At 41.5% G+C, this 18,347-nt stretch overlaps 1 protein-coding gene and 1 long non-coding RNA gene across 2 annotated transcripts; one reads left to right on the top strand and one right to left on the bottom strand.

Annotated features, from left to right (window-relative positions):
- Positions 1 to 9,282: 9,282 nt before the first annotated feature.
- Positions 9,283 to 16,982, bottom strand: LOC115365877 (uncharacterized). The gene is made up of 10 exons (XM_030061079.1): positions 16,823 to 16,982; positions 14,628 to 14,787; positions 14,457 to 14,535; positions 14,165 to 14,280; positions 13,311 to 13,389; positions 12,837 to 13,220; positions 11,851 to 12,031; positions 10,258 to 10,409; positions 9,709 to 9,852; positions 9,283 to 9,450 (listed from the first exon to the last, which is right to left on the bottom strand). Exons 1-9 carry the CDS (start codon positions 16,980 to 16,982, stop codon positions 9,721 to 9,723), a joined length of 1,443 nt encoding a protein of 480 aa, XP_029916939.1. The 3' UTR covers positions 9,283 to 9,450; positions 9,709 to 9,720.
- Positions 15,186 to 16,293, top strand: LOC115365601 (uncharacterized). Its single transcript, XR_003928772.1, has 4 exons — positions 15,186 to 15,279; positions 15,351 to 15,425; positions 15,508 to 15,566; positions 15,649 to 16,293. It is a non-coding gene; the product is annotated as an uncharacterized LOC115365601 (long non-coding RNA).
- Positions 16,983 to 18,347: the final 1,365 nt, after the last annotated feature.

Raw genomic sequence — 18,347 nt, 5'->3', positions numbered from 1 at the left:
AAACTGCGGCTTTGTGGCATCGAGCATGAATGTTTTTTTTGCCAGGGGAAGTCGAGCCCAACCCGCCTCGCTGTAATGAATTACTATCAGAAATTCAAACCCTAATATTCTATACTAGTCTGGCCAAATCTCCATCAGAGATAATTTACTGAAGTCAGTGCTTGTCATGCCTGTGGGCCAAGACCATTGGTCAGTGTTAAACCAATCATCATCATAATCAGGCATCATACAACAGCAACTTTTAGAATGGTTAATTGTTCGTCTTGTGATTCACTGATCCAGTAACATTTCTCAAAAACTGAAGAAATAGCCAAATTTAGCTTTGCTGTTGGTAACATCACAAACTCTTCACGGCTGCTGCCATTTTGTTTACTTCTCTGGAGTGAAGGTGTCATCAGAGTGTTTGTCGACTGGCCAATCTCGCATTTCACAGATTCTGATCAAATCTGTCTCCAGGAATTAAAGTAGTCCCAGACCTCAGTAATCACCACATAATTCAGAAATGAGGGTGTGGTGCTTAATGAGGCTAGATCCAGGCTAATAAATCTCCATTTTACTACAGATATTGCCTTTAAGGAATTGTCAGATCTTAGTGGATAATGAAGATATAGTGCTCAAGAATAATGATAAATAAGAAGATCCCCTTTTTTTAAGTGGGTTTACTTAATGATATGTGGAGATTTTATGTGCCTCACTCAAAAGTTCAACCTATCTCTAATTGGCCCTCTTTTCACCAGTAAGAGAGAAAAAAAGATCTAGTTTCTTTCCTGGCTACTTCTTCAAACCTTTGCTATGAGTTTGGATTATGGATGCACTGATGTTACAGGCGCACATGAGTCCTCCAAACCACACGGCACCAAAGAGGGGGCAAACACTGCTAGATAACTAAGGACTGGACTTTCATACAATTCCAGAAGGTAAACAGGAAGTGTGTGCGGCATGCAGGAAAAGGTGTTGTAACGCCTGAGTCAACCAAAGAGAAAGAGGAAGACACAACAGGAACCCAAACAGACAGAAACAGCGCTTTTGCTAAGGTTTACATGGGACTCAAATAAAAGCTAACACTATGAGATTTACACTTGATGACTACGAGCTCGTCCAAAAGAAAGAAAAAAAATCCAACAAGGCTTACAGGTTCTACAATGTACTCTTTGGCTGGGCTGCACCAACAAGGGTTCATTTTTGGACCAGATTAAATCATGGTTTACCAATACATCTACTGCACCAAACTTTTAAACTAGTTTAAAATGAAGAAAAATGAGACCTGAATTCCTCAGGCAGCAGAAGCCCAATGAGGAGGAGGAGGAAGAGGAAGAGGCATTATCATGGTGGGACAAGCCCCTGCATGGTATGTACCACTGACAGATAGCAGAAGTGGCTGATATGGAAGAGACATACCAGCGGCTGGAAAAGGCTGGACTGAAAGACAGCACAGAGGGTCTGATCATGGCAGCACAATAACAGGCCCTAAGCACAAGATCCATAGAGGCCAACATGTACCATACCAGGCAGGACCTAGGTGCAGGCTGAGAGGCTGTACAGCACATCACAACAAGGTGCAAGATGCTGGCAGCTACAGCATACATGGAGCGCCATAACCAGTGATGTAGTCTACGTGATACGCAGGTATACACCTTATACCCACTAGAAAAGGTCCAGAATTTCCGTATAACCCCTTCAAAATGCGCAGAGATACATATCAGTATGTTTTTTTGACATAACGTTCACTTTCCCGTTCATATATTCGCCTTCTCTGTGTTACGAAGTGGGCTCTTTTTGACCATATTTCAGGGGACACTACAGCTGGAGCTAACATTAACATTTCAGAAAGGGAGCCTGTGTGTGTGTGTACGTGTGTGTGTGTGTGTGCGTGTGTGCACGCGTGCGCGTATACCCACTAGAATAAACTAGACTACACCACTGGCCATAACCAAGTGGCTGGCATAGTGTACAGGGATATCTGCACCGCAGCAACATCAGGAAGAAGGAACACCAAGGGCTGAGAGAAGAGCTAGAGAAGATGTGGGGAGTGAAAGCAACAGTGGTGCTGGTGGTAATCAGAGCTCTCAGGGCAGTGATCCCCACACTGGGAGAGTGGCTTCAGCAGATTCCAGGAACAACATCTGACATCTCTGTCCAGTAGAGTGCAGTCCATGGAACAGCTAAGATACTGTGCAGAGCCCTCAGGCTCCCAGGCCTCTGGTAGAGGACCTGAACTTGAAGGAGACACAAGACCAGCCAATTTCATATAAATATATATAAAAGTGATCAGAGAAGCAAAAAATGACAAGAAAACTACATAATGATCAATTAAAGGTCAGTGATCTTGTGACTCCTAGTGATGTCTGATTTCTTGTGAGAGGTGTCTGAATGCAGTTAAATGCAGGCAGCATATAATTCTGATTATTAATGTGGGTAATAAATCACTAAACTTCATTTTGCTAAACCAGGATTTTTTTTTCAATTGTGCAACAGAGCTCTGATTCATTTCAAACCTGGTTTTGCTAAACTCTGGTTAGGACTGACCTTAGATTAAATGAATCCTTGTTGGTGCAACCCAGCAGGACATTATAGCACCTACAGCTCCATCTTCAGAAGGCATGCGTGATGATGACAGACATAGTTCAGCTCTCATATTGTGAGTGAAGCAGCAGCACACATGGTAGGTAAACCTATATTATGTTCTGCGTGGAATCAGCTGTATGTGTGTGTGTGTGTGTGTGTGTGTATGGGAGGGGTGTTCATCAACTCCAGTCATGACACCACCATAGGTGACGTCTTTGCCGCATTCCTCATATTGGTGCCCTTAAAAACCTCCTGGTACACTTCACCATCACTCATCCTTGCATCACACCAACTGGCCCCCCCTCCCATCCACACACTGTCTGTACTGTAAAATTTCCCAACACTCATACTGACCAGCTAGATCTGATCATCAGCTGAGTATTATATTTCATAGATGAGTGTGAGGAGATTATGAGAGGTGGTGCGTTTGGGATCTGTTCGGGTAGAGGTTTGCTACATAGTTTTCATTCACAAAATCCATAGTGCTCACCCACAACTTATTTGTCTATCTCCTCTAGACATCAGTTTTTTCACCAAATATGGTTGTTGGTCAGTAGGCCTATGTCATATGCTGATAGAAGCAGGACAATATGCAAAATTGAGGGCTTACTGAAATCAAGGAATGTGAAGGGATGGGCAACATAGCATAGCAACAGCAATCCAAATATGTCCTCCAATAAACCACTATAAACTACCTTTGCTGTTTGAACTGTGACAGGACAGAGGTTCAACTATATAAGAAACACACGTTACATAACATAATAAATAAATAAATAAATAAATAAGACTGGGGTTTTCTGTCCAACATGTGCAATAGTTGTCTTTGTTACTGGTATAAAAACATCAAGTTATTGCCCAGCAGCTGCATAAAGCCTAGCCTAGTTAGCAACTGACAAATGACTGATAATGACTGAATGGAGGGGTATAAAAACATGACAACTGCAAAGAATGTTACACACTGGGTACTGATTTAGCCTGATGCACTACTCAGCGACATAATGTCCCCTACTTCTTTACATGTTCCTTGGCTGAAACAAGGATGATTTACACACTCAACTGGGCAAAAACGGAAAACAAGCATGAACTTTATCAGTGAGTCATGCAAAAGATGACAACCATGCAGACTCAAAGGGTCCTCACTTATATCAGTTTTATGTAGTGCATCTTTCCTTAATCTCCTCAACCCTTCCACTTCCATCAGGTTTGTCGTAATGCATGCTGCGCAGACGAGCTGTGCTCAAACTCACACAACTTGATTTGAACAGTGATGTGATAGCAGGGTTGGAAAGGGAATGATGGAAAAGCTCTTTTGCAGCTTTTTCTGTACAAACTAGTTTAAATAGTTTAACATCTGTATCACTATAATGTACAATGATATTGAGGCCCGTTGAGTTTATAATTAAATTTAACATATCAGGACTCCTTAGCAATATTTTGCAATACTTTCCTACATTTTTTGTCAGTGTGTAAAATGCTCGCCTGGCTCCAGACCCATGAGTTGCATTGTGAAATTGCTTTTTTAAAAAATCCAGTGATTCAGTGAGTCTGGTGTTGCCCGATTGAACTGTGATTTCTTGGTTGAAAAACTAAGCGGGCCAATCTGCAGGCTAAACATTTCAGTACATAACAACTAAAACCACTGACAGCAACATTGTGCACTGAGGGCATTTCTAATTGGGGAGGATGTTTTTTGTGTTGTGCAGACTCATTTTTAAAACAGGCCCACTGGAGAAGACCCCAGGTCTGGTTTGTTAGAAATGTCACTGAATCCTTCACCCAAATGTTTGGTTTTTTGGCATTTGTTGGCATTTGTTAAGACGCCTTTCACCAACAAACTAACTTAGCATAAATGGAACGGAAGCATCAAAACTGACTGACATTTCTGTAGCTGTCTAGAGTTGCTAAGTTAGACTGATTTGCAACAGCACTGTAAGCTGGCTACAACAGCTGCAATGTTTGCTGAAAACTACATCACAGCAGCTGGACAGATATCATTAACAACAACAATTGCTATAAGTATTATTTCTACCTTGATAGAAATACAGAAATTATATTACTAGAACTTTTAGAGGAAGCATGTTGTCCGCCTATAGAATCTTGAGTAAGCGTGTGTGGAGAGGTGAGAAAGTGACAAATGGAAGGTACACCCATGCAAACACAGTCAGCAGATCACTTGCCAATTCTCTGTTTGTCCCAGAGGAAAGTGCTCCCAGAGCTTGAGCAGAGCAGGTTTTGATTGCAGGAGTACACAGTTCCACATTGTCTTAAAGTCAAGTTGAGTAAGACGCAAATGAGTGTAGAAGTAGTGGTGCATGATGCTGCTGCAGGTGTGGCTGTCCTGCACCCTCATACAAAAGGGACTCATTTAAGCTGGCGGCTGCCCAAGCGGGAGGGCAGAGGGAAGCTGTGGCCTGCACATTCCTCCAGCCCATCTAATAGGGGTGATGACAGCAGGGAGCACAGAGCTGCAATAACTGGCCATAGCACACGCAATACTAGCAATAACCTGTTCATTGTATGTCTGGCATGAGCAGGTGTGCTGCGGGTACTGAGAGACACACCCCTTGCAGCGAGAGCCTGAGGTATGCAAGGCTGGAATTACCAAATTACACTTTCTCTAGCTGCTGGAACTCACTAGCTTTTTGTGCACTTTTTTTTTTAAATGACTCAAGTCAGTAATTTTACTTTTACTTAAAGGTGCAGTAAGCAATCTATGACTTCTACTGGCCTCTACTGGCACCAAATCAAAATTGCAACAACATCAAGGGTCTAAATAAAGTCACATTTTCACAATAATAATAATAATTATAATAATAATAATAATAGGAGTAAGCTAACTAGTTAAAGCAGAGATCCAACAGAGGCGTCGATTGGAGAGGGAATATATCGGCATGAGTAATACTGGAATGTTTTTATTTTCATGTGTTTCTTGGCATGAGAACAAGGCTCTGTAGTGTCGCAGCTGAGACGGGTTGCAGTGTTAGTTGCTCATTTGTTGCCAGTGTTAATTGTGTTGACTAAAACTATGACTAAAAGTATTCATCAATTATGAGAATGAGACAAAAACTAAACAAAAATGAACCTTTGTGGACATACACTGTGACAAAATATGACATTTTCATATACAAATTATAATATTAATAATATAAAAGATGACAACTCCAGAACTAAACAATGAAAACTGTGACTTTAGTTTGGAAGGGAACAGTCGAGTTATCAGAATAAAATGTTGACGTTTTACATTTCAGTAAACCAACAAATATGTTGAAATGTCAGTGTTTCTGAACTGAAACTACGTTACATATCGACATTTAGACTTGCAGCCACTGAGGTGGAGCCTGCATCAACATCACATGACTGTGTCAAGGCCTTCGAACACTGGCTTGTTAGCTACTGTAGCCACTTTCATTTGCTTTATCAGCCACCAAAAGTACTTGGTTAAGGTTAAGAAAAGGTTGGTTGTCATGGTTAAGAGTGTTTAAAAATACACAAAACAAACAAACAAACAAACAAACAAAAAGCTATCTGAAAAATAGCAAATAATTTAAATGTCAGATCAGTGATGCAGCATTAATGCCAGATTTCTTTTGTTGAGACTGAAATTCCTCATTTTGCTGAGGACCCCTTGCAAGACCCTCGAGGACCCCTGGGGTTCCCCAGACCCCACTTTGAAAACAATTGGTCTACGCCAAATGCATAAACATGAGATGACCACTTATGTAGCACCCACACCTCTCCTCAAGATATCAAGATATAACACACATCTGGATGGCATAAACATTGCAAGTAGTGATGTAGCAGTGCAATAGAAATGTGAAAACTAACTTTAATCTTAAGAAAAGGCTGAATTTATATACGATACGATCAGTGTGACATTATTACACTGACGACACCATGACTTTCTATCATAGAAATCAATGTTAGGCCTCAAAAAGTGTTAAGCTCTGTACTGCAAATAACACAGCTGGTAAACCTGAGTTGAGGTGGCTTCGCTCTCCGCTACATCCCTTCAAAGTGGAGTGAAGCAAAAGTAAATGTCAAAATACGTTGCAGGGTGTGAACAGTATTAGGGCTGATACTACTGACAAAGACCTCTTTGCCTGTATGAAAAAATATTGCATACAATATCCAAAAAAAACACACCATGATTTAGTTAAAAGCCGACAGAGGACAGAGGCATCAGCGCAGATGTTGCCTTGGCCTCCAGTGAATCTGAGGTTTCATAAGCTGCAGGCTGCATATTAAGTACACTAGAATAAACAAACTGGGATTTCAAAGGGACTTTAGTGTGGGAGCTGTCGGTGCAGCCAACTGACAGAGTGTGTCCTGTTAGTGGGCAGGGGAAAGGTGGCACCACTACACAGCGCTGCCTGTGATTCAGAGGGGAAAATGTTATCACAGTAAAGCCGTAAACAGAAAACGTTCCAGGGCTCCCCTACGGGAACTAGGACACAAACACATAAAGCTCACTGTGCCTGGGGCTCCTGGAAAACCACACTATACAGTAGATGGAAATGAAGTCACACTTGATCAAGGAGCGTCAGCACAGGAGGCATTGTATGTAGAAGTAAGAGCCCTGGACACTCTCAGCCTTGACACAACTCGATGCAGTATTCCTTTCCTTCGCCAAACTAGCGAGATCATTTGTTTATAGAGTGGCGAGCAGCATGCCGCCAATACCCGATGACAAATATTCAGTGTTAAGGTATCTAAAATTAGCCGAGTTTGTTTGCGCTGATATTCGACGGGTTTGAGGTCATTTATTCAAAGGGCTCTTTGAAACCTCTGTGAGGTTTTGAGGTGTGAAAAGTCTCGGAGGGCGCTGAAGGGTCTGAAAGTGACAGAGACGGACCATCTTGGACTGACAGTGTGGTTGAAAGCCCCATTCGCTGTCGAAATCCGGACAAACAGAACCACATCAGCCCTTTTCACACTTGGATTCCTGAGCCCTAGGCTAACTAAGCCCAGGGCTAACTAAGCCCAGGGCTTAGGTCAGCCTTGATTCAGACAAGTACTTTCAGAAATACGCCAACATTTTGGGCAAAATACCATTTTCCTGACTTACCCAGATTGAGACCATGGGTTATATTTCTTTTGCTATTTTAACAGCAGAAAGAAAGGTTGTTTCTCCAAGTAGTTTCTAAAGGGTTGTTCTTGCCTCTTAATTAATCATGGGTGTATTTTGGGCATAACATCCAATAAACCAATCAGAGTGCCATCTCCTATTCCCTAAGCCAGGTGTGCTTGCACCTTGGTGGATTGCTGTTATAGTGGTGCATTTGCCAGGTGCGCCAGATCCATTGCCTCCACTTTTTTGCAGAGTAAACGGATCTGCTTGTACACACAGTGACAGCACACAAGCAGATCATCAACAGCAACAGCAGGATTCCATCAGCACTCCCTGGGGTGAAGCAGCTGTCCCTGTGTGTGGATCAACGCACCCTTGGGCGTTCAGATGAGCACGACTGCATTTTCTACATGCACAGCTTAGGCGCTGGACAGGAGAATGACAACTGCGCCGGTTTGGAACGAGCAGACACTTTCATCATGCTTGGCGCTGCTTTGCACCCGGTGTAAGCTAGGGTCCAAGATGTTCGATAACCATTTTCACTTCTGTACGTCCACAGTTTCAGTTCCTAGGGGTAGCATTTTGTGTTAGCATAGCATAAAGACTTAAAATGTATGGGAGCCATTAGCCTAGCTTTGTCAAAGTGAAAAAATAAACCCTAAAACTGTCTTATTTATATCATGTATCATGTGTATTTGTAATACATGTCTTGGAATTAAAAAAAAAAAAAAAAAAAAAAAAAAGAGTCGCCTTAGGAGAAGTTAAGTAGTGGAACTATAATAGCTGAACACATCCCTCTGTCAGGCACCATGGTCCATGCAGCACTGAGGGTACAGGAGGACCCAGCACTGTGCCAGAGAGCACACTTTGTGCTGGATCTTCTTGTACCTTCAGCGGTGTGCAGATCACTGCACTAGACGGAGGGATATGTGTGTTCAGCGGTTATAGTTCCACCATCTAACTTCTTCTGCAACGACTCATTTTAAAAAGAAAAAAATGGCAAGATGTATATTTCAAATGCACATGATAGATTGTGTATCATTATTGTATAACAAGGCATAATAAGACATTACTCTGCTATGATCAAGAAAATGACACTTTTGAAGAAAATCAGACAGAATAATTTTATCTCTTTTGGCAGAGCTGGCACTTGTTTACAGGAAAATACTGTTCAATAAGAGACAAAATTACAAATGACAACATGGAGATTTTTTTTTTTTTGGTTTGTGTGTTTATTATATAATCTAAGACAGAGGTATTTAAATATCCCATAAACGGAAATACTTCAGTTCTCCAATTTAAGTGCATTTAAACATATTAGTGTGAATACTGGACATACTGTTAATGACTGACATTTCTTAGTTTAAAAAAATCATACTAACAGATAACTGGCTATTTTGTACTGCAAAGGTGTTAAGATAACTTTAATAGTAATGAATGGTGTGCGTGGCTTTCAATTTCCCAGAACTGTTTTGTAAGTGTAGTTTGTCAGTTCTTTTTTCTCAAACGGTAGAGACTTCATGATGGGATGAAACTCTTCATGTCTTTTCACATGACCCTCAGTGACTCTATGGTGACACCTACTGCTCTAAAGAAACAACAAGCTCAACCACCTTTAGACAACAGGAACCAAAGCCTGGTTTGTAGATGATGATGTTAAATTGCAGCAGGCCTCTTTTTGCAGACACAACTCATTTTTGTTATAGAACACATTTATTTTAGGAATGCTGAATGCTGATGGACTCTCCTCTTCAGTGTCCACAGGGTTTGGCCACTGAGCTTTGGTCGTTTACTTCTGTCTTGCATCTCAGATGTTGCTGGAGTCATAGAAAAATAAATATAAAAGTAAAAGATGAATATCAAAATGTAGTACTGTAATGTTGGTTATACATTACAAAATCTTCATTGGATTATAGAAACTAGAAATAGAAGAGACATGAGGTAAATCCTCCATCAGTATTGAGCCACTTAAACTAAGAAAAGTATTAAAATAATGTAATTTCTTTGTCGCCTTTTTTTTTTTTTTTTTTAGTTTTTAAAAGAAGAAGTGCAAATTTAAGACAATATTGGATTACCTGAGAATTTTTTCACCGTGATAATTCAACTAACTTGGTTGGTTCAACACTAGGTTTATCTTGGGAACTGTGCTTTGAGTTTGGTGGAGGAATGAAGCCCCTCATGTCCAGTGCTGTTTCACTCTCCCCATCTTCATCTACAGCCTGAGAAAAGCATGAAATTGTGAAAAAAAAAAAAAAAAAAAAAAAAAAAAAAAAAGTATAATCTTGCACCTGTGGCTCAAAAGTTCAAATAGAACACTGAAAGGAAAAGAAGTGGCCAGTTACTAGCCAGAAAGAACATCAACACAAAAGAATATTAGGAGGCTGTAAAAATAATGTAAAAGGCTCTATTATTTTGCCATAGTGCACTTTTGCAAATATTTTGCACCATATCAAATTTCATTTTGTTTTTCATTATTAACTGAGCTTCTTAAGTCTTTTTTGAATCTTGACACTGCATATGACAGTGACACATGTCCCTACTCCTGTTTGGTGATGTTCTGAGCAAGCATGGCACATCAAATTCAACAGACTGTGCAGGTCAACACTGAGGTCATGGACACTTACTTGGTGTCCAAGCTTCAGGACGGGGTGAGTTGCACAGCAGGACTTGAAGGCATCATTCCTAAAGACACAGAGCTCCGATGGAGAGGCCAGGAGACGACTGTAGCTCTGCCACATCCCGTTCATACAACTCATACACCAGCATTTAGCGGGACCTGGGCGGGTAATATCATCAGCATTGGTTCACCAGCAGAAAACTCTCTTCTCTCTCAGGTCTCATTATATGACTGCAAAGATTGCAGATTCTTTTGGTAGACCAGTGAAATCATTCCAGCATGATCTCACCCTACTCAATACCAGGGTGAGACCAATTAATTAGGTTAACTGATCTATTAGTCCAATAGATGCCTTTTTTGAAATATTGGATTGGATTGAATTTTAGATTTTTAGAGATTTTAATATTGCTTTGACACTACTGCTCCTCTTCTTTTCTCACTATCTTTTTATTTTCTGATCTGCTGTTATGTTATGAAGCGTTCAGCCCATTCCGCTCATCTGCAACGGTTTTGCTGACTTTGTTGAGGGTCAAAACAAAACAAGGTGAAGCAGCTTTTAGTTTCTATGCACCACATGTCTGGGACAAACTTACAGTAGAGCCAATGATGATCCACAGTGAAAAGGAATTGGACCTACAGCTTAGGAGGAGTTGCAAAAAAAAATGTGTTTTTCAAAAAAATCAAAATGGTGGAAAATCCAATATGGTGGACCTTATGAGTTCTATGGCAACTTTGTAGAGTTTGGAAAAAGAAATGTCTGTACCAAAAGCAATAGGGTTTCAGCTCTATGGGCTTGAACCCCTAAATATATTGAATATCATTTCAAATCAGCAGTTAGCAGCCTCAAGCTAAAATCATCAGCAGACTTAAAAATCTACTCTCCCATCTCTTGGAAAGGTCTAGATCAATGATGGGGAACTGTGTGCCCTGGAGGGCCAAGAGTCTGTAGGTTAGTTAGTTAGTTCAACAATATAAGCCTACACCAGGTTTTTTTCTGATTAGTTCCTCCTCTGTGGTTGAAGGTGAACTAATCAGTGAAACCTGTGGACTCTTGGTCCTCCAGGGCACATGGTTCCCTATCTCTGGTCTAGATCAAGTAGATTCCATTTTGTACCTCTGAACCCTTAGGCTCATGTTACACAACTTTTTCATGCAATGTAGATGCATTTCTGAGATGAGTTTTGATTTTTTTCAATGATCAGTTACGAAAACAACTGAGTAAGGCTGGCATCAATACATAGAGGACTAATTAAATGAAATGAACTACTGTTTAACATGTTCCATAACACCCATTTCCTTGTTCAAGTTCCATGTCTGCAGAAGTCTGTCTGCTGTGGCCTATACCTTTGAAAGCCCACGAGAACCATCAAAATGATGGGCTGCAAACTGCAGAGACACGTGACATAATACTCTGCTCTGATTAGTTGTAGCTTGAACCTTGTTGCAAAAAACAGTGTCAGCTTGAAGTGTCATGCAACCTTTCAGTTAACTGCATCAGTTGCTACATGGTGCAACTCGCCTGAAACTCAGTTACACACAACCAAGTTGCATGAAAGAGTTTTACATGGGACTTCAGCCTTAGAGGCACTGCAGCAGTTACCTGTGGATGGAGGGCCCTTGGGCCCATAGTCTAGAGTTGGCTTGGGGGCAGCATGGAGATATCCTGCATCAGTCTTTAAAGATGGAGGCTGTCCCCTCTCACGATTAGCTGCTTGGAAGTGATTCCTCCACAGGTATGTCTGTCTCTTCAGACTCTCCCAGTCAATCCCATCAACTGCAGTCTGACTTGACAGTATAGATAGAACAAGAGTCATGTGGTCGTACATCCACACCTACTTGCGAAAATGGTCAAATTTAAAGGTTACTAAATATCAGCCAAAATAATTGTCTGTTGTCAGCTTCACCTGAAAAATATTGATGATGGCCTTCAAGAGAGAGCAATTAATGTCTCTTATTTCATTCACAGTCAGGATACAAGGGTACAAGCAGTGCACATACTCTGCATACATTTAGCATGAAATCATACAAGTTTACATTCTTTAATTCATTTGTTAATGAACAGCTGAAAAGGAATTCATTCTGTTCTTCCTGTACTGAGTGAGGCCTGGGTAATCAGGGAAGTACGTGACCAGTGACCAGTCTCCTCATGAGAAGTTGAAAACACCAAACAAACAGAGCTATAATTGTAGTGAAATACTGGTATGTTAATTAGCGTTGTATTATCATGGTCAGCATTGTTGGAAACCAGTGCCCACTCTAATGTTTTCTCACTGTAGGAGGGGCAATCTCTGCAAACTTTAACACTTTCATTTTCAAGTGTTTCATATCGATGCTAAATACTATTTTGCGATGACACTGAATATCTTTAAATTTGACCATTGTCAGACCCTACAAATTGCAAAACATGCTAAGGTGATTTTTTGAGTTTGGTATCCTAAGTTGGGCTGAAAACCACAAGTTGTAAAACATATTCTGATGCAATCCTATGAAGTGACTCTTCTGTAAAATTCCCTTTGTCCAGTTGAATACCTCCAGACTGTGGAGTAAAGAAAAGGACAACCAAAGAATGTTATGGAGGTGACGAACCTTTGTGTCCAGTTTGTATTTGTAGGCAGGGTGGTCCTCCGGGGTGTGCCTTCTCTGCATCCTCTCCCAGACAGGGTGGAAGACCACAGGCTTGGTAGTGACGTGGAAGGTGCTGGCTGTCCTGGGCAGCCGCCCACCATTTTCGGCCTCAGGAACAGCACGCAAACTTTGATCTACAGGAACAAGAAGGCTGTCCCGGGGTGAGACGGTGGCCTCCCCTACCTGGAGGTCACTGTTTGGGCTGGCCCAGGCTGAACCAGGATCTGGTAGATCAGCACCCGGCCCCGAACTCAGAGAGCCCCTCTCTTCCTCCATCAATGGTGACATCAAATGTGTTCGGTGGAATTGAACCCACTCCCTTGACTTTTCCCGTGTCAGTCTTTTCTTGAGTACACACAAAACATCTTCAGAGATAATTTACTTTTGTGAATTCATCTTAAAACTTAGGGAATTGTGGTTTCATTTGTTATTCACCTTTTTAGCTCCAGCTTTGGAACAATCGACAGGGGGGAGGCAAATCAGTTCCTTGATGGCAACTTGAGGAGATTTAACACTGTGGTAAAAAAGACAAATGGAGTAATTTAATGTGTGATATCTAACATGTTTTCATGATCAAACAACACAAAATAACAAGGAAAGCAACAGAAATTCTACAGGAACAGGAGATGCTGCACAAAGCACTGTACAAATAGATAATAAGAGTAATAAACTGTTTTTCTATTGTGTTATAAAAACAGTGTGAGAGTCTGAGAGTCCTTCAGGTGCTTTTGAATACTTTCTGAATGCACTGTATGTCATGTCATTTCATGACATGTTGTGTCCTGTAATGCTGTTCCATGTCATGTTATGCTGTCATGACATCATGTCATGCTGTCAGGTCATGTCATGTTATATCATCTCATGTGTCGGTCATGTTGCGTCATGTTATGTCTTTTCATGTTGTGTAATGCCATATCATGTTGTGTCTTATCATGTAGTGTAGTTGTATCATGCTGTTTTATGTCATATCACGTCTGGTGTCATGTCACATCATGTCTTGTGTCATGTCATGTCATGTCATTACAGCTCATATTGTGTCATGTCATTTTGTGTTGTGTTGTTTCATGTCATATCATGTCTTGTTGTTTCACGGCATGTCATGTTGTGTCATGTCGTTTCAGGTCATGTCTTGTGTCATCACGTCATGTTGTGTCATTTACTTCTTGTCATGTCATGTCTTGTTGTGTCATGACATATCATATTGTGTCATTTCGTGTCATGTCATGTTGTGTCATGTCATGCCATGTCATGTCATGTCATGCTGTGTAGTATCGTGCCATGCCAATCACCTGTTTTGGGGGTGTTGTGGAGGGATATAATGGGGATTGGGAATCCACATCACTGTCACCTCTGAGCACTGTGACATGTTGCAACTGGACAGTGGGTGGATCTGGGCAGTGCTGAGCTGGAGGAACAGTCAATGTATCAGGGACAGCTGGATATGCTGCATATTCCAAATTACTAAGTAAGGGAGATAGAACCTTAATTTATCCGATTAAATGAGCTGCCTTTTTGCAGAAAATATTAGTTTGTCTATAGTGGGACAAACCAACACAATTGCCCAACCAACACCAAACCAACCTTGACTGTCTTGTTGTCTCTGTTTGTTTCCACAAGAGTCGTGGTGGCTGCGTTGCACTTGGGGTAGTGAGCACTTACACTGCAGTGAAGGAAATAACTAGTTTCATCAGTTGATGTTTCTACTTCATACAGAGGCAACTGTAAAATAGGATGGAAAAAAAAACAACATACTGTCTTCCTCCTCCCCTGGGTAAATCCTCCAGGCTGCTGAGGGTGCTGGTAGCACCCTGGGATATATCATCTTCACGTCTAAGAGACTTGACCTCGGGTAGCCTCCTGCCTTCAGTCCACTTTGATGCATTGACCACACTGAGGGTTGGAAACTCATCCACTGATAAAAGAAATAACAATAATGCTGCTACTACAACTGCTATTACTACTACTAATGATAAATTAAAGTTATAAAAAATTAAATTAATAAAACACTAAATAAAATAAAATAACAAAAAACATATCAGTAAGGGTGAAATAATTCATTCATTGGATTAATGCATCAATCATAAATTCTTCCAATTCAACTTCCAAATTCCAATTCTAACTATACATATATATATATATATATATATATATATATATATATATATATATATATATATATATATATATATATGTGGCAAGTGGTTCTTCCCTCCCGGCCACTGTGTGGCACTGTGCCAGCCTTCCAACACTGTAATTATCGGTGAGGCCTATATATGTCGGGGGCGCCCACGCCTGGGCCTTCCTCTTTCCCCGATGCATCTTCCGGGTGTATAGAGGCAGCGTGCTGGGCAGCTTGGCTCCTTTGTTTGGCGTGGCGGCCGACGAAAGTTAAATTATCACCCAGGTAAGGCATCGCGCTGTCTTGTAATTGAATGCGCTGCAGGCGGTTCGGTGACAGTTTCCACCTGTTTGTAGTGTGGCCGACCACTGGTCCAGGAGCGGAGGACTGCTCCGCTGGAGGCCCGCTGCGCGTGGTTGTCTGTCGGCGTGGTGAGTCGTCTTCATCCGCTTTCTTGCCGCTATCGCTGAGCTCCCTCTGGAAAAATATTTATAATGTATTTTCCTGCTGCAGCATCCGTTGTGTGTATCACTCCCGCCCTCACGGCGAGGCTGCGCTGTCAAAGTTTAAAGGTATGCACAACGCCAAATGTATTATAACTATTGTTTATTGATGTATTGATTTTTATTGGTTTATTCTTTGGCTTGTTTTTAGCCACTGCGCCAACACCGGCTGCTGCTTTGGCTCTCTAGTTGTTATTTATGCTTCCCTCTCGCGAGGTCACGTCGCCGCCGACTGCTCGCACCGCAGGTCGCTCTCTCCCCCCTCTGGCGAGGACCGGCGCCGTCCCCACCGTCGGCGTGAGGCCGGACCCCACACTCTGGAGGCTGGTCCTAGAAGGAGCGCCTGGGCACGGCGACCTGTGTTTTTAGTGTTATTGTTGGGTTCTCTGGTTTATTGTTTTCTTTCGTTTTGTTTATGTGAATTGTTTGTTTATTGTATTGTATTGTTTGTTTTTTTCCAAATTAGATGTATTATTTTGATTAGTTGAGAGTGCACCAGGGCTGGTAGGGTTTTAATTTTCTCCCTCTCTTTCCCTGGACAGGTGCTGAGGCTCCCGGCAGCATTTTGGTTTCCTGGTGGCGGTGTTTTCTTCACGTTCCCTTTTCGGTTGGTGTGCAGTGACACGGGTGGATAATTTTTGGACCTTCTCCCTTTTTACGTTATTACTCCCCTGCTGCTGTGGTAAGCCCCAGCCCTGTCCGACCTTCCTCCCCCTACCAGCGGTTTTAGTAAGATGTCGATTATTTTCTGGTGCTTTATTTGTGATTTCTTTTTTTGTTAATAAACATTCCCTTATTGAAACCGTCTCTGCCTGTGATACTGCGAACCTGAGTGGCCCCCTGTGCATTAGCCCTCTAATTAATAATTTCCTGGGGTGAAATTCCCCAGGTGGCGTTGTCGCATACCATACTTATGTACTAGCCTCCCTCACGCTACATATATATATATATATATATATATATATATATATATATATATATATATATATATATATAAAATGTTTAAGTACTTAAGATTCTCATATTTCAACAGACAGCAAATCTTAAATATTTGCACACATTTATTTATAAAAACAATGACGCGAATTGTGGTTTGCAAACTCATATTGAACTGAACTGTTCCAAAAAGAACTGTTGTTCTTAAATTAATTTCCAAATTGTCAATTAATAACGTTACACAAGCCAGATGCTGGCTGCTTTTGGCTGTGGCTGCTGAGTTTGTGTCTCCAAGGCATCTTAGTGAATGCCTTTCAGTAGTTTAAAAAGTGTGAACATTCCACTGTCCTCTGTGTGAATGTATGTGAAGAAGAGATCGGTCTGCCTACTGTCACAAGCTCTTGCTGTGGCCCTGCTCGAGGCTTGAGCCTCTGTCATTCGAGGTTTGCCTGTGAGGATGCGCTGCTCTGCCTGCCAGCAGCCAGGATGAGTGCACATCGGCCGGAAACAATGAGCTTCATCCAGACGTCCACCTGCAAGGCTCCCCATTGCCTCACCTGAGAGAGGGAGGGCAAGGCCAAGCCATTTTAGAAGCAAAGTATGGGAACAGGTGGCCAGTTGTAGGGTGACCACCTTTAACTGTTCAGCTGCCTGCAAGATAACAGACCTGCTCTTGTGGGCCAATGTGGACTCAAGTGGAAGAGAGGGAAATAAGTTAGGCCTAGCTATGAACTTGCTGCTCTAAATCGTTCCTAACTTAGGTGTAAGAGAAGTTTTTAATTAGCTTTTAGCTAATTAATTAGTAAATTGGATTTTTTTTCTACTGTGTCATACAACAGCCTAGTGTGCCCTCCCCTTTGAAACACATAGTCCGCCTTTAAATGATCAGCTGAACGGTAGCCAGTTACAGACACTGTCCAATGCTGGTCGAACAGTCACTCACACAACTTCCCGCCGTTTTTGTAATTTAATTTTCAATGGTTGCATGGCAAGTTTAGTAATGTTCAATTACGCGTATTTGATAAAATAATTACAGTTTTATTAAGGATGGAATGTGGAAATTGCATGCGCAGCTGGCAGTTATATTCCATTATAATATTCCTCTCATCGCTAACGCATGTGGCCAGGGAGCAGTGGTAAACAAACTCCAACACATCACCTCCATAGGAACTGAATTCTGTTGACATACTGAATTGTTATTTTGCACTGGCAAAGTCGGTATACATTTAATAACCAAACAAGTGTTGACTGGTAAAACTGCAGCCTTTTAATTAAAGATAGAATCTATTTTCTCTCCCCTCCAAATGACGTTTCACCAAGCTGTGTGTGAGGCAGTTCTACAAGTATCTCGCTAGCCGAAAATGCTCTAGCTTAGTGAATAGACTGTATGCTGACTAATTTCACCAGTGAACTCTCAACTTGTTCAAAGTATGTAGTGTCAACATACCGCAAGAGCTCTGTAACAGCTGACTAACTTTAAACTTGCAAAGTTCTTGCTAAGCTGGCTGGGAGCTGAAGCAAAGGACATAACCAAGTCTTGTTTCTGCCATTAGCTGCACCATTAACACGGTTCACCGCCGACTTACCGGAAAGGCTGCTCAGTGTTACGGTCTTAGTTCATCAAATCTGATCCGCCTCAACAACACTTGATTTGCGCTGGTGTTGCCTAGCAACATAGATCCTTTACAACTCTCGACTGCCACCTGCTGTTGTTGTTGGGCTTGAAGAAGAAGACGAAAAGATGAAAAAGAAAAAAAAAGAACGCTGTTAAAATCATTACATTATTTTAATAATTTAATCAGCGACCGGAAAATGTAAAACAGTAAAGTAACAAAAGCTATCAAAACAATGAATGCATGCAGTATTTCCAGGTTTTAAGTGTTTAGTGTCATACACCAGCATTTTTATCTTTTT

Source organism: Myripristis murdjan, chromosome 9, assembly GCF_902150065.1.
Source record: "Myripristis murdjan chromosome 9, fMyrMur1.1, whole genome shotgun sequence".
Classification (NCBI taxonomy): Eukaryota; Metazoa; Chordata; class Actinopteri; order Holocentriformes; family Holocentridae; genus Myripristis; species Myripristis murdjan.
Note: the sequence above shows the minus strand (reverse complement) of the source record. Positions and strands in the feature narration are given on the sequence as shown.